Source organism: Muntiacus reevesi, chromosome 2 (assembly GCF_963930625.1).
Source record: "Muntiacus reevesi chromosome 2, mMunRee1.1, whole genome shotgun sequence".
NCBI classification, from domain to species: Eukaryota; Metazoa; Chordata; class Mammalia; order Artiodactyla; family Cervidae; genus Muntiacus; species Muntiacus reevesi.
In genome coordinates, this window is record NC_089250.1 from 180044987 (window position 1) to 180061841 (window position 16855).

Sequence of the window (16855 nt, forward strand, 5' to 3'; positions counted from 1 at the left end):
CATTAAACACCAATTCCCCCATCACTTTGCCCCAAGCAACCTCCATTCTACTTTTCCACTATGAATTTGACTGTTTTAGGTACTTCATGTGAGTAGACTCATATTTTGTGACTGGCTTACTTCACTGAGAGGCTTCCCAGGTGGTACTAGTAGTAAAGAACCCACCACCTGCCAGTTCAGGAAACATAAGAGACTTGGGTTCCATCCCTGGGCTGAGAAGCTTCCCTGGAGGAGAGAGTGGCAACCCACTGTAGTATTCTTGCCTGGAGAATCCCATGGACAGAGGAGCCTGGTGGGCTATAGTCCATGGGGTCACAAAGAGTCGGACATGACTGAGTGACTAACACTTTCACTTTCCCACCCCCCTTGCCTAGGGCCAGGGGCAACTGAGCACTTGAGCCCTGTGGGTCTCTGGCTTTTCATTGGCCTGGAAGGGCTGTGGGGTCAGGGAGGAGGCAGTGGTCTGCTCGGCCTGGCAGCAGCTCCAATGCTGCCTTCCCGTTGGCGTCGTCCACCTCATCTGTCAGGGTGGACTTCTGGCCCAGGGCAGCAGGAGACCAGGGCGCGGGGACCTCACACCCAGAGACGGCAGAGGGTCTATGTCGGCCAAAGCTCTCAGGGACCCCAAGTGGTCCAGTACTGAGGCTGCAGTCCTGGGTTTGGGCCTAAGGCCTCTGTAATCTGACCCCAGTGTTTCATCAGGCTCTTTGGGGCCTGTCCGCTGTGTCCACACCGTGAGGCCTTTGCTGTTGGGAGCCGGCACACGAGATCCCACCCATGACAAGGTCATGAGGGAGAAAACCTGATGAGCAAGGCAGATTAGGTTTTCAGGGATTCCGAAAAGCTGCCCCCGGCACTCACCTTAAAGATGATATCTGTCTTTTTGATGCTTGCTTCAATAGACTACTCCCTAATTTTTGTGACACAGGCACAGAAGGCCTTCTGGCCTTCCCCGATCTCTTTCCAAATAAGAATCAATTTAGAACTTTAATCAATAAGTTTCGCGGGTAGTGGTATTTTATGAGATTATCCAGGGTGAAAGGAGTGTTTTAATTTAAACTCCTTTGCTGGTAGTTTGTTAGCCAAATGCATTTATGCCCTTGCTACTAATATGCATGATTGCTTATAATATCCTAATCATAAAATAGCATAAAGAACCTGATTATATAAAAGCCCTAATAGACATAGAGCATTTTTGAGCGGTGAAGGAGTCCTATTAGAAAACATAAAAAAATATTATTCTAAAGGTGGTTATTGGGTTGACGTTTGCTTGCTGTGTTTTTGTTTTAATGTGCTAAGGTTGTGTTATAGAAACCATTGTTAATATAGTTAATATAGTTAAAGATCTAGAGAAATAAAAACTTAGCCCTAGTGTGGTAACAATGAAATGGTTGTTAATTGTCAGCCAGGAGTGCTAGGCAGAAGCTGCCTCACCAAAGTTGCAGAGTCAGTGTGGGGTAAACTTCTTAGATAAATGCAACTGACAACTTCTGCAGAAGGATTAATTTTTGTGTTAACAAGGTTATACTTCTACTCTGTACTGTTGCCCTATGAGACTGCTACTTTTCAGTTAAGGTCACCAGAGAAACAGAAAATAGGTTTATATTCACCTGACTTGCATAAAATGTTAATAGGCCCCAAGGCCAGAAGATAATGTACAAGACCCTCATAAACAAAGAAGGATACAGAAAACACCCTGGTTTCGTGAAGAACAAGCTGATGTAATGTTAAACTATCTTCCCCTTAGAAATGCACTAATTTAGGGTATAAAAGCCATGGCAAAAAATAAAGCATTGCCAGACTCTGCACCCCCCGTCTGGTCACTCTCGCTCTCTCTCTCTCCCTCGCAGACGTGGCCCTATCAAGGCTGGTCTCCCGTGTCTTCCCTCTCTCCGACGCCGTTCATCCTGAGGGTATCCCCTGGATCCTGCCTAGGATGGACCCCGGCACTTTGCCAAGGTAGTCTGCCGTCCTCCCTTTTACCTGGCTGTCTCTGCAATTCCCACCTGACCGCCACCCACCTCTCCTCCTGCCCTGACCTCCACAGTGACACTGCGGGCGAGTTTCCTCTAAGAGAGTGGGCCCGGCTACAGCTTGGCCCCACCTACCAGGGCCTGACTCCGGGGCTAGGGCTGTTCTTGCTCCTGCTTCTTCACCGAGCCTGAGCCCGCATCCCGGGGTTACCCCCCTGGCATGTGGGAAGTCACCAGAGTCAGGCTGGGGAGAGATGGGGGCGGCAGGCCCAGGTGCCACTCCTGGAGAGAGCCCTCCAGATCAAGCCCCCCTAACCCAGACGTTCCAGTGGGCACCACTGCCGCCGAGGGCCTGGAGGACAGGGGCCCGAGCAGGACGGCGTGCAGGGCGATGCTGGAGGCGAGCGGTGAGTGGGGGGACCTTGAGGAGGTGACGGCAGAACTCCCTGACCGCGGAGCCCCCTCCCGGGTCCCCGGCGACCCGCCCACCCCGAGAGCGCCGCTGCGATTGGTGGAAAGTTCGAGGCCCCGCGGCACGATTGGCCGTCCGGCCCGCCCACCGCCTGCGCCGCTCCCAGGCTTCGGCCCGGTGCTTGGCCCGCCGCCTGGGCGGACGGGGCTGCGCCGAGCCGGGGCCAAAGCCCCGGCTGCTCCCGCCGCGCCCCCGCGCGTCCGCCGCGCCATGCCGCTCCCTGCGCTGCTCTGCGCGCTTTGCTTCTGCTTCTTGGCCGCGGCAGCTCGTGCCGGCTACTCGGAGAACCGCTGCAGCTGGAGGGGCAGGTACGAGCCCCACAGGAAACCCTCACGGGCCAAGCCCTCGGAGCTGTGTGCGCCTCTTAGCCGGGGGCTGAGAGATGTGTCGCCCGCCCTTTCGGGCGCTCCGTCTCGGCGCCGAACCCTTGCCTTTGCCACCTTTGCCTCCCAGTCTCTGAGCCCCGGCCCTCAGTTTCGTTCTCCACCAAGTGGACGCGGCGCTTGGTGCTTGCGGGGACGGGGTGCAGGGGGAACGGGCTGGCCGGGTGGGGACGCCGGCCGCTCGTCTCAGCGCCGCCTGTCCGTCCGCAGCGGCCTGACCCAGGAGCCCGGCAGCGTGGGACAGCTCGCCCTGGCCTGTGCGGAGGGCGAGATCGAGTGGCTGTACCCGGCCGGGGCGCTGCGCCTCACCCTAGGCGGCTCCGAGCCTGGCGTGCAGCCCGGCATCGTCTGCCTGCGGCCGGCGCGGCCCTTCGCAGGCGCCCAAGTCTTCGCGGAGCGGGAGGGCGGTGCGCTAGAGTTGCTGCTGGCCGAGGGCCCGGGCCCAGCCGGGGCCCGATGCGCGCACTGGGGTCCCCGCGAGCGCCGGGCCCTTTTCCTGCAGGCCACCCCGCATCCCGACCTCAGCCGCCGCGTGGCCTCCTTCAGCTTCGAGCTGCGGGAGGATGGGCGTCCTGAGTTGCCCCCGCAGGCCCGCAGCCTTGGAGCAGATGGTGAGTGCGGGTCTGGGTGAAGACCTGACTGTCCTCCGCACTGCACCGGGGGAGAAACTGAGTGGCCTGTCACAGGCAGGGCAGGTGGGGAGGGGCGGGGGGGCAGAATCCTGGAAGGTGAGGGTCAGCCAGGGCACCCGGGCCCCTCGTCCTGAAGGGCTGGGGGAAGGGATGACAGCCAAAGCTGTCCAGGGCTCCCTGGCCCGGCTGTGACCTCCCTCCCCTCCCCCAGCCCAGTACAACAGAAGTCCACTGTGAGTCCATCACCATGGAGACGCAGCCCCGCCTCCCCGCAGGGCACCAGACCCAGCTCTTTGCTCTCCTGGAGGTCGGAGCCTGACCCCACAGGGAATGGGGGCGGTCTCTGCTGTCCCCTGACCCCGGAACGCATCATAACCTCCTGCCCCGCAGGCTGGACTGGTGTTTTTGGGCCCCAGGAAGCAGCTCTGGGAGACAGGGAGTTATTGCTTGCTGGTGCTGCGTGGGAGATGGTCGGGCACCCGGCCCTGCAGCTCCAGGCCCGTGGGCCCTGTGCCTGCATCCCGGCTGATGTCTGTGTGTGCATCACACACGCACTAGCCTTTAGTGTTACAAGTGCAGGGTGTCTTCAGAGTGTGCACAGAAGTTCCCTGAGACCCCAGGTGCCATCAGGCGCTGAGGGGGGTCTGGGAGCTTGCCCTCACCCTCCTGTGTCCAGCTGGGGGAGGGCTCAGGGCTCTACCCCTGACCTGCCCTACATGTCAGTTGCCTGCAGACCCTGCAGTGATGCTGAGTTCCTCCTGGCCGTGTGCACCAGTGACTTTGGTGAGTGCCCCACTGTGGGGTGGGTGGCGGGGAGGAGCCGGGGGCCTGTCTTCCCCTGAGACCACTGGCCAACACGTGTCCCCACAGTGATCTACGGAACCATCCTTGGGGTCGCCCACGACACAGAGCTACAGGAGTCTGTCATCACTGTGGCAGCTGCCCGCGTCCTCCGCCAGACGCTGCCGGTTTTCCGGGTGGGAGGCCCCCGGGGCCAGGGGCAGGCCTCCATTCGCACCCCACTGCACTGTGGCGTGCACCCTGGCCCTGGCACCTTTCTCTTCATGGGCTGGAGCCGCTTTGGTGAGGCCTGGCTGGGTTGCGCTCCCCGCCTCCAGGAATTCAGCCGTGCCTACGCAGCTGCCCACGCTGCCCACCTGCACCCCTGCGAGGTGGTGCTGGACTGACAGGCCTGGGGAGCAGGGTGCTGGGGAGGGTGGGGGTGGCCTGCAGACGGCATCACAGCGTCACCTGCTTTTGAGGTAACAGTGATGACCAATAAGAGCGCTGAATGGATGAGCCAGTGTGCATATGGTCCCCAGCCCAGGCCGCCTCACTCCGTTCTCTCCTCCCACAGCCTCGGGGGCTGCGCGTCATGCAGCCCATGCCTGGGGGAGGGGCTGCTGCTTGGGGGGCACACAGGGACCCCCTCTCACGTGACCCTCGATCTGCTGTCCCAATGCCAGGTGCTTCTACCACTCAGAGTGGGAGTGAAAAGGGGCCATAACCCCCAAGGTCTCAGGTGGGAAGGCAGGCGGCCCCACTTTCCATCCTGAGGGAAGGGGCTGCGGTTTGGCAACCTGCTGACTTCCCCAAGTGGTGTGCCGCAAGCCCAGTGGTCACCCTGCCCGCCCCGCACCCATGAGGAAGAATGGGCCTCTGTCCCCAGGCCCCTCTGATGTGCCCCCCCATAGCTGTGGGGTCTCTCCTGCAGGGGTCCTATTTGTTGCCCATTTCTGGTGGATGGGGGCACACAATGGGGTCTCTTAAAGACCATTTCCCCCACCTCTCCTCAGTGGCCTAATTGTCATTGCCCTGGACCACACTGAAGGCCCTGATGCTGAAAGGCCCCAGTGCTGGGCGGGGGGTGGGGAGAAGAGAGGGGAGTGGGGGGCTGTGCATGGGGGACTTTGGAAGCTGGAACGAGCTGGCTCTGCTGACCCGGTCCCATAGCTCGTGTCTGGGGGGATTTCTGGGCTGAGCCCCAGAAACAACTTTCCTGGCAGTCCTCACTGGAGAAGTGACCCTGCCATCCTGCCAGCAGGAACTGAGGCTGGGAGGGGAGCAAGGTTCCTCGGGGTGCCTGCTGCCGGACTCAGCTGGTGTCGGTGCCTCGTGTGGCCACACCCTGTGTGGACAGCACGTCACTTCAGTGGCCGCTCTGGAGTTTCGATGGGGCAGACTGTCTAAGGCTACAGTGTTGGGGGGACCTACTTCTTCACTTGGATGGGCCGCTTGCTGAGGGGACTGCTGAGAATTGTGAGGGGGAGTACAGTCACCCTGGAGGGCAAGCGCCCCTGGGTTCCTGCCACCTCTGCTGTTCTTAAGGCTCCTTGCGGAGCCTCTTGCTCCCCCAGACTCAGACTGGCAACCCCAGATTGCTCGGGGCTCAGGCCCCAGATCTCCTCTTCAAGTACATCCCAAGTACATTCAGAGCGAGGCCAGCCTTCTGCCTTTAAATACCACCAACATGCTGATGACCCCACATTTGGATCTCCCATGGACCTCTCACCTCAACCAGACCCTTGTATACCTGTTTCCCTCCCCTCCAATAGGGAATATCTCAGTAAAGACCAGAGGAGAAGGAGCGGGGTGTGCTCTCCTGCCCCCTCCTCCTCTCTGTCTGCAGAGGCCCTGGCCGAGGAGGGCTTCCCCTCTGGACCTGAGGGGTGCCTTACCCTTGGCTCTTGGCATGATGCTCTGGCCAGCTCTCCTCTTCTTTGGAGAGAGGACTATAGCCACACCCAGTGGTCACTGTGGATTGCCTCTGGGACCATCTGTCACAAAACTGTAGGGCAGCTGCCTTGGGGTGGGCCCTTGGCTGGACACTGGCCTCTACCCACCTGCCCCAGGAAGTGTCTCCGATGAAGCACCTCTGATGCATACATCCTCCTCCAGAGAAAGTGTTGGCTTTGCAACCAGCTCAGGAGGAGCAGAAAGAGGAGTGGGTGTGGTCAACAGGACGAAAGGAGCCCCAAGGTGCTCTGGGAGGAGCCAGGAAAGCTTGGGCCAGGAGCTTCATGCCTGCTCTCCAGGAAGTGGCCAAAGGGAAACAGTGTGGGTGAGCATGTGGGCAGGGGCTATGGGAGCAGATGCCTTTGGGGCACCGCTGGGCGCGTGTACTCACAGAGGTGTGCACCGGTGCCCGGTGCCCAAAATTGAGGGGCAGATGCAGATGTGAAAGTGAAGGATTTGTCATTGTGCTCACGGGGGAGTCTGGGTAGGTGGTCATTCACTTGACTGGCTTTTATTGAGTTTCTTTTAGGTGTCAGGTGCCGTGCCAGGCACCTAAAGAGGCAAGAATGGTATGCTGTGTAAGCCCAGTGCACATCCTCCCTTTCTGGGGAGGGGCAGTGGGAGCCAAGAAGGAGGCAGGAGGTTCTGGGTTGGGGGTGGGAGAAGCCCTCCTCCTCTCCAGTACTCAGGTCTCGGGAGCAGGGCACAAGGATACCTGTCTTCCACGCTGGTGGCAGCGGGGCCCCAGTGTGAAGCCATCTGCACTTGGAGGCGGGGCGGCCAGTGGTATCCGGCAGGTCCACGTTGCCTGAAGCAACGTCTGTCCCCGCTGGGCCTCCTGACGGGCCGTGGATGGAGAAGGAGCCTGTGTGCAGACAAGTTTCTACCACTCAAGGCCTTCTGGCCTCAGGGTGGGGTCAGGAGAGGGTCCTGGCTCCCCTGCCAGTTCCCTCTCCCGTTCCCAAGTTCTGCCAGGGCACTTCTGGGAGCTCGATCTTTCTTTGTGTGTGTGATGCTTTCTGGAGAAGGGAGGTGGTCTTCCCTGTTCCTGGGGCTCTTCCACCCCCATGGCTGGGCCAGTTGCCAGAGGGTCCAGCCCCTCGTATTCGGCTAACCCTCCCGTCGCGCTGAGACAGCCAACATGTCTTCTCGGTTCTGCTGAATTTCTCCTTGTCAACCCCCCACTGGTCCCTCAGCGGAGCCCCAACCCCCCCGCCCCCGCCCCTGCAGAGTCCGGCGTTTCCCGCGCACTCGGGCTCGTTGCCTTCAGCCATGGGAGGGCCCGGGCCTCCGAGACTGCTCCTGGGCTCGGAGGGCGATCGGGGTGTGCGGGCCGCCGCCTCAACCGCGCGAGCCCTTCCCCGCGGGCGGACTGCCAGGCTGGGCTCCAGCCAAGCCGCACGGGCCTCCGCCGCCAGTCCGCGGGGCCCGACACCGCCTCCCGCAGGCGGCCCCCGCTTTGGGACTCGCGGTCCCAGGGTCTGCAGCAACAGTCCGCGGCTGAGGGACGCGCGCTGTGCGGCCAGAACACCCCAGGATCGCCCCGGAACCCGCTGGACGGGCCCGGGACCCAGGGGAAGCGGGACGCACAGACAGGCTGCTTCCGGCGTCTGGGCGAGGTCACGGCCCGCCCCTTCCGGCGTCGGCGCCCCGGCTCGGGCGGGCGCGGAGCAGGAGGGAGCTGCGCGGTGCAGGCGGGAGCTGCGCGGTGCAGGCCTAGGGCGGCGGGGAGGGCCGGTCTGCAGCCTGGGGCTGGGGCGTGAGGGTCTCGGGCCTGAGCCGGGGAGGGTCCCTGCGACGGGACGCCCCTAAGCCAGTGCCCCGCAACTATGGAGCAGGACGACCCGGCCGAAGCGCTGACGGAGCTGCGCGAGCGGCAGCCGAGCCCGTTGGAGCTGCTGCAGGTGGCGGCGGGCTCGGGCCTGGCCGTCTACGGCGTGTGGGCGCTGCTGCTGCAGCCCGGCTTCCGTCGCGTGCCGCTTCGCCTGCAGGTGCGGGGCCGGGGTGCGGCGGGCCCGCGCCGGCCGGGTGGGCCGGGCTGGGGCGGGGCGCTGAGCGCAGGTGTGAGGCGGAGAGTGCTGCTGCGCCGGACCTGGCGGGGCTGTGGGGGTGGGGCTCGCTTCAAGTGGGAGCCGACAGCCCTCGCCCAGAGAGGAGGCTCCGGAGGCGGGCCCCATCCTCACAGCCCCGCCTTCCGCGTCCAGGTGCCCTATGTCGGCGCGAGTGCCAGGCAGGTGGAGCACGTGTTGTCGTTGCTGCGAGGCCGTCCTGGGAAGACTGTGGACCTGGGCTCTGGGGACGGCAGGATTGTAAGAACTGTGTGTTGGGGATATCTTTGCTATAATCTTTTTTATGAGCGCGCCTCCGCGTCTCTTGGTCCTGACTCTCTGGGCCCACAGGTGCTGGCTGCCCACAGGTGCGGCCTCTGCCCCGCTGTGGGCTACGAGCTGAACCCCTGGCTGGTAGGACTGGCGCGGCTGCGTGCCTGGAGGGCAGGCTGTGTTGGCAGTGTCCGCTTCCACCGTGAGGACCTCTGGAAGGTAACCCAGGGACCCCTGGACCCCCTCGAACGCCACGCCTGATCTCCACGCTTCCAGTTCTGGCTTGGCCGCTCTGCTGACAGCGCCGAGTGCCTCTGTCACCTGGCGGGCTGGGGCTGGGCCTTGGAAGCTGTGGTGACTCCATGCCCACCAAACTTCTTTCCCAGCTGGGGTGACTTCCTCTTCCTGCAGGTGAGCCTGAGGGACTGCCACAATGTGTCTGTGTTCCTGGCTCCTAGTGTGGTAGGTCTGGGGTTTGCTGACTCCATGGGACGCCCAGGCCATCCCTAGTGTAGGCATTGGACCTGGAGGAGCTGCTAGGGGGAGCCATGTCCCCCCTGCCCATGCCACCCTCCCCTGTCTCCCACAGCTCCCATTGCTGGAGGACAAGCTGCAGGCAGAGTTGCCTGCAGGAGCCCGCGTGGTGTCTGGGCGCTTCCCCCTCCCCACCTGGCAGCCTGTGGCTGTGGTAGGTGAGGGCCTGGACCGAGTCTGGGCCTATGACATCCACAGAGGTGGGCCAGCTGGGCAGGCTGTGCCAGGGTCCGGTTCTGCCTCCGTACTTGGAACCCCCAATTCTCAGACTGGCTGATTGCACGCAATAAAGACTCTCTGCTCCACCCTGATTCTTTTTTTTTTAATATTTATTTATTTGGTTATGCCGTGTCTTAATTCCAGCACGTGGGATCTTTTGAGAGCTCTTAATTGTGGCATGTGGGATTTAGTTCCTTGACCAGGCATTGAACCAGGGTGCCCTGCATTGAGAGTGTGGAGACTTAGCCACTGGACCACAAGGGAAGACCCCACCCTGCTTCTTGTTGGCTGGAGGGCTGGGTGAAGTCATCTTCCAGGGGGTGCTGTGGGGAGAGCTCCATGCTGGCTGACTATGAAGAGTTCAGCTTCAGGTTTGCCTGTTGACCAGTTAGTGGCTGCAGGTCCTTGGGTGCTGGGGCTTGTCTGAAGGTATGGCCCCCACTTTCCAAGGGTCCCCTGTACCCACCAGCTTCCTCAGCCTCAGGACCTCCTGCTTGTACCTGCTCAGAGAAACCAGGTTAGTCACCTGCCTGGTTGTGGACAAGCCCTGCTGCCAGTGCCTGGGACTGAGGTCCCCAGATCCCAGGCCCACCTTCCCAGGTGCTGGTCCACATACTCCTGTAGCTCAGAAAGCTGCTCCTCTGCCATCGTGGCGCGGACCAGCAGCTGTGCCCGCTCCCGCTCCAGCTCTGCCTGGCATGGGGGACACAAGCCATGAGCCAGGCGCGGGGTGAGGAGGGGCCTCGGGCCAGTTTCTGCTCACTACCTGGGTGCCACGGGTGAACTCCTGTAGATTCTGGCGGATCTGGGCCCAGGACGAAGCTTCCAGGCCCCTTGAGGGGAGGCAGAGAGGTGGGTGTGAGAGCTGGCATTGGCCCAAGTGCTGATCAACAACCCTGCTCAAGTCAGGGCCCTGCGGTCCTTGAGGTTCCTCCTGTGAGCAAGTTTGGGATGGCCCTGCCTGAGTCTTGGCGCCATCTCTGCATGGGGGTGGGGGGGCACTGGCCACTCGGAAAGCTGAGCCACCAGGCCAGCTTGGACTGTGACTGCAGTGTCAGTAAGGAGGCTTCATGTTGGGAACATGAAGGCACAAAGGCTGTGAAAGTAACTGGGCAGCTGCTCTTGTCCTGGGTCGGGCCCTCTACTGTCCACAGTGGTCTACAGCTGGGGCTCCTGAGTCTCAGTCGAGATGAGGCGTCTCCCTGACCCTCCCATTCAAGGTTAGCCCCTCTCCTGTCAGGACCCCTCCTCACTCCAGGCCCTTGGTTTTCTGAGATAGTATCTCCTGAGCAGGCCGAGACTGGAAGTAACAGCTAGATCACTTTGTTTGCTGCAGCAACCAGAACACCGCCCCTATAGCTAGCTTCCAGGATAAATGGGTCCCCCCAGCACCCACACTAGGTACTCACTGTGGCTCTAATGTGCCCCCCTGGGAGACTTCACCGGATCCCTTCTGTGGGAACAAGAGCAGGGATTGCTAAACAGGGCAGGCTGCTCCAAGGCCTGGGGGTTTGGGCTTGGCTGAGCTTGGGAGGGGTCCTGGCGTGAGTTAGGGGGCAGCAGGGAGGGGTCACCTGGGCCTTGAGCTTCTGGAGTTGCTTCTCCAGCCTGGCCTGGTCCTCCGTCCAGTGGCTGAATTCGGTGACTGTGTGCAGGGGCAGCAGCGCCACATCTGAGTGGGTCGCACCAAAGGCAGCCCTGGGGGTCCCAGGGGCCCCGACAGGGTCCACCAGCATCTGCTGCACACTAAGCCACGCACTAGGTCTCACAGGGCCATCCGCCCCGGGGTGCCCATCTCGAAGGGGCTGTCCGCCCCAGGTGCCCGTCTCAGGGAGGGGCCCACCTGTGAGCGGTTAGCAGCTCCTCATGCCTCCGGCTCAGATCTGCCAGGCACTTGCGGTAGGAGCGGGCGGCCCGAGCCAGCTGTTGCTCACGGCTGTGATGAGCTGCCCTAATGTCCTCCAGAGTGGTCTCCAGGAATGTCCGAAGTGCTGCGGCTGTGGGCTTCGGGCCTGCGCCATCTGCGTATCCCTGGAGGAGGCGGGGCCAGGACCGGGAAGGGCGGCGCTTGGTCGGATCCAACCTCTCCCTCTTAATTCCCTCCCTAGAGCTGGTCCGAGGATAGTGTGCTGGGCAGGCCTGAAGTCTCCAACAAGGTCAAGAGTCTCTCGGAGGTGGTTGGTCGTGGTCAGGCCAGGCTCAGGCTCCCCGGGACCCAGAGGCCTCCCACCCAGCACAGGGCCACCCCTCGGTGCTCACAGCCACAGTTCGGGCGCAGTGCTGCAGTCGAATGGCATACGCCTCATTCAGCTTCTTGAGTTGCAGCTGCAGCCGGGCGTTCTCTGCCTCAGCCTGGTGGAGCTGGCCCCGGCAGGCAGACAACACCTGGGGGTGGAGGAGGCCCTGAGTGTGTGTCCCAAAGCTGGACTTTGCGGAGCCAGATTGCAAAGCAGGTAGGGCTGGGCCTCACCACGGCTTGTGCAGCCAGTCGCTGCCCAGCTGTCCTGGCCTCCTCCCAGGCTCCCTGCAGCTGCCGGCCCAGGGCTGCCCTGTGGACAGGGTGTGAGGCTCAGCTGGGCCCAGGAAGGGTGAGCCCCTCTTCCCCTTGAGAACAGCCCCCTTGCTCACTGGGCTCTCCAGTCCCAGATGAGGGAGGTGGTCACTCACACACACGTCTCCAGGGCCTTCTGCCGAGCCCCGTGCTGCTCCTGCACCCGCTTTGCCTCTGCTGGCAGCTGTGGGGCACAGGACGGCTGGCTGGATGAAAGCCCAAGCCCCGGGTCCCCTCTTCCGCCCTACTTCCAGCCCAGGCTGGGAGAAACCCTGACAGACCTTCGGGCTGGGTGGTTGAACACCTGTACCGTCCCCCAGCTCCTGCTGCTTGTTCTTGGGGGTCAGGAAGTCTGTGGACTGTGCCTGCACAGAAGAGCTGTCTAGGCCTCACTGTTCCTCGCTGGACCCATTTAGCTTCCACCCAGGCAGCCCCCCGCCCCCACATCCCACCGTGCACTCCCAGTGACCTGGAGTCTGCGACGGTAGGACTGTCCCTGCCCCCCGGCCTTGTGCCCGAGCTCCTGTGCCAGGGCCGGGCGGCGCCCTGGATCAGCCTCTGCTGGGGCTGCCTGTGCTCCCTGCAGCTCCAGCTCCAGCACACGGCTCTCCAGCCACAGGACCTGCGGAAGACCAGGTCTTCATCCATCTGGGCATTCACAGGGACGTGGCACACACAGGACAGTTGGGCTGTGTGAGTGTGTACAGACACTGTGCGAGTGTGCATAGTCACTCGGGGCACACCTGCACCCCCCCACACGCCCTTGGGCTGCCACACCTGGGCTCACATCAGTGCCCACCTCACTCTTCAGCTCAAAGATTTCAGCATTGTGCTGCTCCTGCAGGCGCTGGTTTTTGATCTGCAGGTCGACCAGCTCCTTGCAGACCTGGGGTTGGTCAGGGTGAGAAGTGGAGTCTGTGAGGCCCTGGGGATGCCCTCCCTCCTGCCAGCACCCAGAAGCCCCATACCCACCTGCAGCCGCTGCTCCTCACTCAGCTCTAGGTCTAAGGGAAGCTCTGTCCCAAGGTTGGTGGCCCAGGGTGGGGCACCCCCAGGGACTCCTGGCAGCCAGGCCTCGGCCCGTGGCAGAACCTAGGGAGGCACCATCACTCAACCCCAAGGTGTGTTTCAGGCCTGGGCTGTGGTCTCCACCCTCGCACACCCAGCCTGGCAGAGCTGGGGCAGACTCACCCGCGGCCAGGATCAGGCCCAGGTCCCGAGTACCTACACCCCTCCTGGCCTGTGAGGGAGCAGAGGACACCCCAGAAGCAGCAGCGTCCTGGGAGGACTCACATTCTCAGTGGCCCGAGGAGGGGGCCCTGGGGCTGCCACATGCTCCATACACAGAAGGGACTGAAGGTTGCCCCAAGCCGTGTCGCCTCGACTACTGGCCTGTTGCTGCAGCACTGTGACTTGTGTTGCCAAGGCCTCTGTCGTTCCCAGGAGACTCCCGGTGCCCCGCCCAAGAGGGCAAGCAGGACAGTTCAGTGGTTGGTGACACCTTTCCGGCTTCCTTTTCATCATCTGGGAAACTCAGACGGTCACCCCAGCATGTCGCAGGGGTGAGGATGGAACCAGGAGTGCGCAGAAGCCCCGGCTGGGGAGCCAAGCAGCCGCCCCTCTTACTGTTATCCTCAGGCAGCGCGCTTTGCTTTATCATGTGGGTTCCACATTCATAAGGCCCCCTGGCTGAGCGCCGGGACGAGCAGGCGAACAAACGGGAGCTTCCCTACACTCCCAGCCCGATCGAAGACGTCCCAACCCGGGGCCGGGGGACTCGAGAAGACTGGCTCAGCGCGGTGCCAGGAGGGCTTCGCGGAGGAGGCGCCAGAGCTCCGGGCGCGACTGGCCAGACGAGCGCGCGCGCTCCGTCCGCGCACGCGTGCTCCCTGCGCCGCGCTCGGGTCCCGCGGCGCGCAGGCTGCAGGCCGGCCCCGCGGGCGGGCGCCTCGGGCCCGGGCCGTTGGCGGCGGCGGCGTGAGTGGCGCGCTCCGTCCGGTCCCCGGGATTGGCGCCCGAGCCCCGCCTTTGTCCGGCTGTCCTTCAGGGAGTCCGCGCGACCGGCTGGCGCAGCCCGTGGGGGTGAGTGGACCTCCGGGAAGGGGGCGGCCGGGTCGGGAGGGGGTCTGGGGCGGGGGCCTGCGGAGCGGCGCTGAGGGCGGGGCCCGGAGAGGGGCAGGGTCCGGAGAGGGGCGGGGTCCGGAGAGGGGCGGGGTCCGAAGAGGGGCGGGCCCGGGGTCGCGCTGCGCCAGGAGGGCGCTGGGGGCGGGGCCTGGGAAGCAGCCGAGGCCTATTCAGGCAGCGGTCCGGCTCGGGGCGGGACCGGAAGGGGGCGTGGTTGTGTGGGCGGGGCCTCTGGCGTGGGGGCGGAGCCTGCGGCGGGAGGTGTTTCGGCGAGGGACTGGTCCTCGCAGCTGCAGGTCAACTGGAACCTGGAGCTTGGCCTTCCAGACCGGCCTCGGGACAGTCCGGGAGCAACCAGCGGGGCTCCTTTCTGGCCCCCAGCGCGCGTGTGTGGAACTGACCCCTCCTGCGAACAGTCCTGCCTAGGGTCTGGAGAGGGCAGCCCCACGCTGAGAAAGGGGCTCAGGAGGCACGGTGCGGCCGAGCTCTGCGGCCATGAAGGTCAAAGTCATCCCTGTGCTTGAGGACAACTACATGTACCTGGTGATCGAGGAGCGCACGCGGGAAGCTGTGGCCGTGGATGTGGCCGTGCCCAAACGGGTGAGGGCGGGTTTGAGGCAGCGGGAGCACCGCTGTGGGCCCAGGCACCTTGGGCCGCAGGGAGAGGCTCTGGACAACACTGCTGGGGGCAGACCCTCCCTTTGTTTTCTGGTCTCTGGTTATTTGGAGTTTATGGTTTCTTGGTTTGGGTCTCCTCTGCAGTTAGAGCCGTCTCTGAACTTTTTCACCTGGTGCCTGCTTTGTATGCAGTGGGTGCTCACTAATTGTCTGCGAGGTCTCCCCTGCCCCTAGCACCGTCCGGTGCCTGGGGCCCCAATGCAGGCAGCCACCTGGGCCCTCTGCATGTCCCTAACTCCCATCCCTTTCAGCTGCTGGAGATCGTGGGCCGGGAGGGAGTATCACTGACCACTGTGCTGACAACCCATCACCACTGGTGAGTGCCATAGGGGCAGGGCCGAGGCAGGTGGGTTCACTCCAACCCAGCCCCAACCCCACGTGGTTCCACTCTCACCCATCCTCAGGGACCACGCTCGTGGCAACGCGGAACTGGTGAGACTGCTGCCTGGTCTGGTGGTGTTGGGTGCAGACGAGCGCATCTGTGCACTGACGCGCAGGCTGGCACACGGCGAGGAGCTGCGGGTGAGCGCGCGCCCGGGAGGGGCGGGGAGAGAGCCTGGGCCCAACCACCTCACATGCCCCTCTGCCGCAGTTTGGGGCCATCCACGTGCGCTGCCTCCTGACGCCCGGCCACACCTTGGGCCACATGAGCTACTTCCTGTGGGAAGAGGAGTGTCCGGACCCTCCTGCAGTGTTCTCGGGTACTGGCTGCCCTGTACCCACCTGCCCCACCTCCCTGTGCCCCATTCCACTCTCGCTGACCCACCCAACTCCCCAGGGGATGCACTGTCCATGGCCGGCTGCGGCTCACGCCTGGAGGGCACAGCTCAGCAGATGTACCAGAGCTTGGTGGAGACCCTGGGCACCCTGCCCCCCGAGACAGTGAGCAGCCTGCCCCTTGCCCTCTCATGGCTGTGGGGGCCCAGCTTCCCATATAAGCAGCACGCACTGAACCTGACTATGCCAGGGTTCAGGATGATTGCCTTCTTGCCAGCGGTGGCAAGAAGTGGACCGGTGAGGGGGTGGGGAACATCTCAGCCCATAGCAGTGCTGTGCACCTAAACACCTCATCTCTCCAGAAGGTGTTCTGTGGTCATGAGCACACACTGGGCAACCTCGAGTTTGCACAGAAAGTGGAGCCTTACAACGACCATGTGAAGGCCAAGCTGTCATGGGCCAAGGTGTGGCCGCTCCTCCACTCTCAGTGGCAAGGTTGGATGGTGGGGCGGCTGGGCCCAGGACAAGGGGTGGTGGGGTGGGTGTGTGTGTGATGTCAGCCATGACTTCTGGCCTGTGTGACCAGGCCTGGCTTGGCTGGGGCATTCACCCACCCTAGGTTCTGGGTCACCTGCAGTCTGGCCCTCGAGTGCCCACCTTCAGGGCTTAGGCTCAAGCCCCCAGGCTGCGGGTGACAGGGCCAACCTGCCTGGGGCTGCCAGACAAGGTGGTGATTGGGGCCTGTGCTCGTTCCAGCAGAGGGATGAGGACGATGTGCCCACGGTGCCCGCAACCCTGGGCGAGGAACTCCTTTACAACCCCTTCCTGAGGGTGGCGTGAGTACCAGCCAGCGTGCTGGGCCCTCCCGTGTGGGTGAGGGGGCTGGGGAGCACGGGGCAGGGCCTGAACCCGTGCGTCTTGGGGACCTGCGTCCTCCCCAGGGGTCTCACTGCCCAGCAGGCTGGTACGGGGTTGACTTGTGCTCTGGGTCTTCCCTGCACTTATTTGGACACCAGGTGGCAGGGGGCTGGCCACTGGGCTGTCTTCACCACCACGTCTGGTTTGCCCCGTGGGTCCCCTTGAGCCTCACAGCGCCCCCTCTGCCCACAGAGAGGAGCCTGTGCGCGAGTTCACGGGGAAGGTGGCACCAGCTGACGTCCTGGATGTGCTCTGCAGGGAGCGAGCGAGCTTTGAGAGGGCGGCTGAGCCGCTGCAGCCACAGGCCCGGGCCCTCCTCGCGCTGCAGTGGGGGCTCCTGAGCACACCCCCCCAGCAGAAGTGAGCTCCACGTGGGCCAGGCCACACAGCCCTCCTCCCTCGACCCACAGGAGGGCCTGGCTGTCCTCAGTCCTGCCTGGTCCCAGAGGGTGGGCCCTCTGGCACTTCTGGGGCTGGACACCCCACACCACTTTGGGCCATAGTGAGACAGGGGTGTTTGCACAAAGTGCAGTGGGGTGCACAGGGCTCCTGAACTTCAAATAAAGCTTTGAAAGGCCTTTTTCTCTATGCAGACAG

The 16855-nt window shown here is 63.0% G+C and overlaps 4 protein-coding genes across 14 annotated transcripts; 3 read left to right on the forward strand and 1 right to left on the reverse strand.

The window, feature by feature from the left end:
- The first annotated feature begins 2558 nt into the window (after positions 1 to 2558).
- On the forward strand, positions 2559 to 5315 carry METRN (meteorin, glial cell differentiation regulator). Its single transcript, XM_065923942.1, has 4 exons — positions 2559 to 2753; positions 3039 to 3439; positions 4184 to 4243; positions 4331 to 5315. The coding sequence occupies exons 1-4, from the start codon at positions 2656 to 2658 to the stop codon at positions 4645 to 4647; spliced, it is 876 nt and encodes a 291-aa protein (XP_065780014.1). The 5' UTR covers positions 2559 to 2655; the 3' UTR covers positions 4648 to 5315.
- Positions 5316 to 5374: 59 nt separating this feature from the next.
- On the forward strand, positions 5375 to 9356 carry ANTKMT (adenine nucleotide translocase lysine methyltransferase). Of its 4 annotated transcripts, none has more exons than XM_065923943.1 (5): positions 5375 to 6521; positions 8401 to 8514; positions 8596 to 8736; positions 8929 to 8979; positions 9107 to 9356. In XM_065923943.1, the coding sequence occupies exons 1-5, from the start codon at positions 6339 to 6341 to the stop codon at positions 9326 to 9328; spliced, it is 711 nt and encodes a 236-aa protein (XP_065780015.1). In that variant the 5' UTR covers positions 5375 to 6338; the 3' UTR covers positions 9329 to 9356. The 4 variants fall into 4 exon arrangements, with proteins under 4 accessions (XP_065780015.1, XP_065780016.1, XP_065780017.1 ...); XM_065923944.1 differs by having other exon boundaries at positions 5391 to 6521; positions 8401 to 8505; XM_065923945.1 differs by lacking the exon at positions 5375 to 6521 and adding an exon at positions 7837 to 8187.
- A 71-nt stretch (positions 9357 to 9427) lies between these two features.
- Positions 9428 to 13890, reverse strand: CCDC78 (coiled-coil domain containing 78). Of its 5 annotated transcripts, XM_065923948.1 has the most exons (14): positions 13115 to 13890; positions 12794 to 12913; positions 12621 to 12707; positions 12291 to 12443; positions 12103 to 12186; positions 11938 to 12005; positions 11741 to 11819; positions 11530 to 11655; positions 11114 to 11301; positions 10845 to 11016; positions 10680 to 10723; positions 10037 to 10103; positions 9863 to 9963; positions 9428 to 9770 (listed from the first exon to the last, which is right to left on the reverse strand). In XM_065923948.1, exons 1-14 carry the CDS (start codon positions 13343 to 13345, stop codon positions 9659 to 9661), a joined length of 1632 nt encoding a protein of 543 aa, XP_065780020.1. In that variant the 5' UTR covers positions 13346 to 13890; the 3' UTR covers positions 9428 to 9658. The 5 variants fall into 5 exon arrangements, with proteins under 5 accessions (XP_065780020.1, XP_065780021.1, XP_065780023.1 ...); XM_065923949.1 differs by lacking the exon at positions 10680 to 10723 and having other exon boundaries at positions 9863 to 9959; XM_065923951.1 differs by lacking the exon at positions 10680 to 10723.
- On the forward strand, positions 13731 to 16835 carry HAGHL (hydroxyacylglutathione hydrolase like). Of its 4 annotated transcripts, XM_065923955.1 has the most exons (9): positions 13731 to 13903; positions 14362 to 14545; positions 14875 to 14939; positions 15028 to 15145; positions 15216 to 15324; positions 15402 to 15505; positions 15703 to 15804; positions 16097 to 16176; positions 16451 to 16835. In XM_065923955.1, the coding sequence occupies exons 2-9, from the start codon at positions 14441 to 14443 to the stop codon at positions 16620 to 16622; spliced, it is 855 nt and encodes a 284-aa protein (XP_065780027.1). In that variant the 5' UTR covers positions 13731 to 13903; positions 14362 to 14440; the 3' UTR covers positions 16623 to 16835. The 4 variants fall into 4 exon arrangements, with proteins under 4 accessions (XP_065780027.1, XP_065780031.1, XP_065780030.1 ...); XM_065923958.1 differs by lacking the exon at positions 13731 to 13903 and having other exon boundaries at positions 14184 to 14545; positions 16100 to 16176; XM_065923957.1 differs by lacking the exon at positions 13731 to 13903 and having other exon boundaries at positions 14184 to 14545; positions 15706 to 15804.
- The last annotated feature ends 20 nt before the right edge of the window (positions 16836 to 16855 follow it).

Bases quoted from the DNA above. Each gene is read 5' to 3' on its own strand.
- CCDC78 (XM_065923948.1), bottom strand. From the start codon at position 13,345: ATGATGAAAAGGAAGCCGGAAAGGTGTCACCAACCACTGAACTGTCCT. The intron at 11,656-11,740 runs GTGAGGCCCAGC...CTCCACCCCCAG, and splicing joins GACTGGCTGCACAAGCCGTG to GTGTTGTCTGCCTGCCGGGG. The intron at 9,964-10,036 runs GTAGTGAGCAGA...CCCCCATGCCAG, and splicing joins AGTTCACCCGTGGCACCCAG to GCAGAGCTGGAGCGGGAGCG.
- HAGHL (XM_065923955.1), top strand. From the start codon at position 14,441: ATGAAGGTCAAAGTCATCCCTGTGCTTGAGGACAACTACATGTACCTG. The intron at 15,325-15,401 runs GTACTGGCTGCC...CCAACTCCCCAG, and splicing joins CCCTCCTGCAGTGTTCTCGG to GGGATGCACTGTCCATGGCC. The intron at 16,177-16,450 runs GTGAGTACCAGC...CTCTGCCCACAG, and splicing joins AACCCCTTCCTGAGGGTGGC to AGAGGAGCCTGTGCGCGAGT.
- METRN (XM_065923942.1), top strand. From the start codon at position 2,656: ATGCCGCTCCCTGCGCTGCTCTGCGCGCTTTGCTTCTGCTTCTTGGCC. The intron at 2,754-3,038 runs GTACGAGCCCCA...GTCCGTCCGCAG, and splicing joins CGCTGCAGCTGGAGGGGCAG to CGGCCTGACCCAGGAGCCCG. The intron at 3,440-4,183 runs GTGAGTGCGGGT...CCTACATGTCAG, and splicing joins CCGCAGCCTTGGAGCAGATG to TTGCCTGCAGACCCTGCAGT.
- ANTKMT (XM_065923943.1), top strand. From the start codon at position 6,339: ATGCATACATCCTCCTCCAGAGAAAGTGTTGGCTTTGCAACCAGCTCA. The intron at 8,515-8,595 runs GTGTGTTGGGGA...CTGGGCCCACAG, and splicing joins ACGGCAGGATTGTAAGAACT to GTGCTGGCTGCCCACAGGTG. The intron at 8,980-9,106 runs GTAGGTCTGGGG...TGTCTCCCACAG, and splicing joins TGTTCCTGGCTCCTAGTGTG to CTCCCATTGCTGGAGGACAA.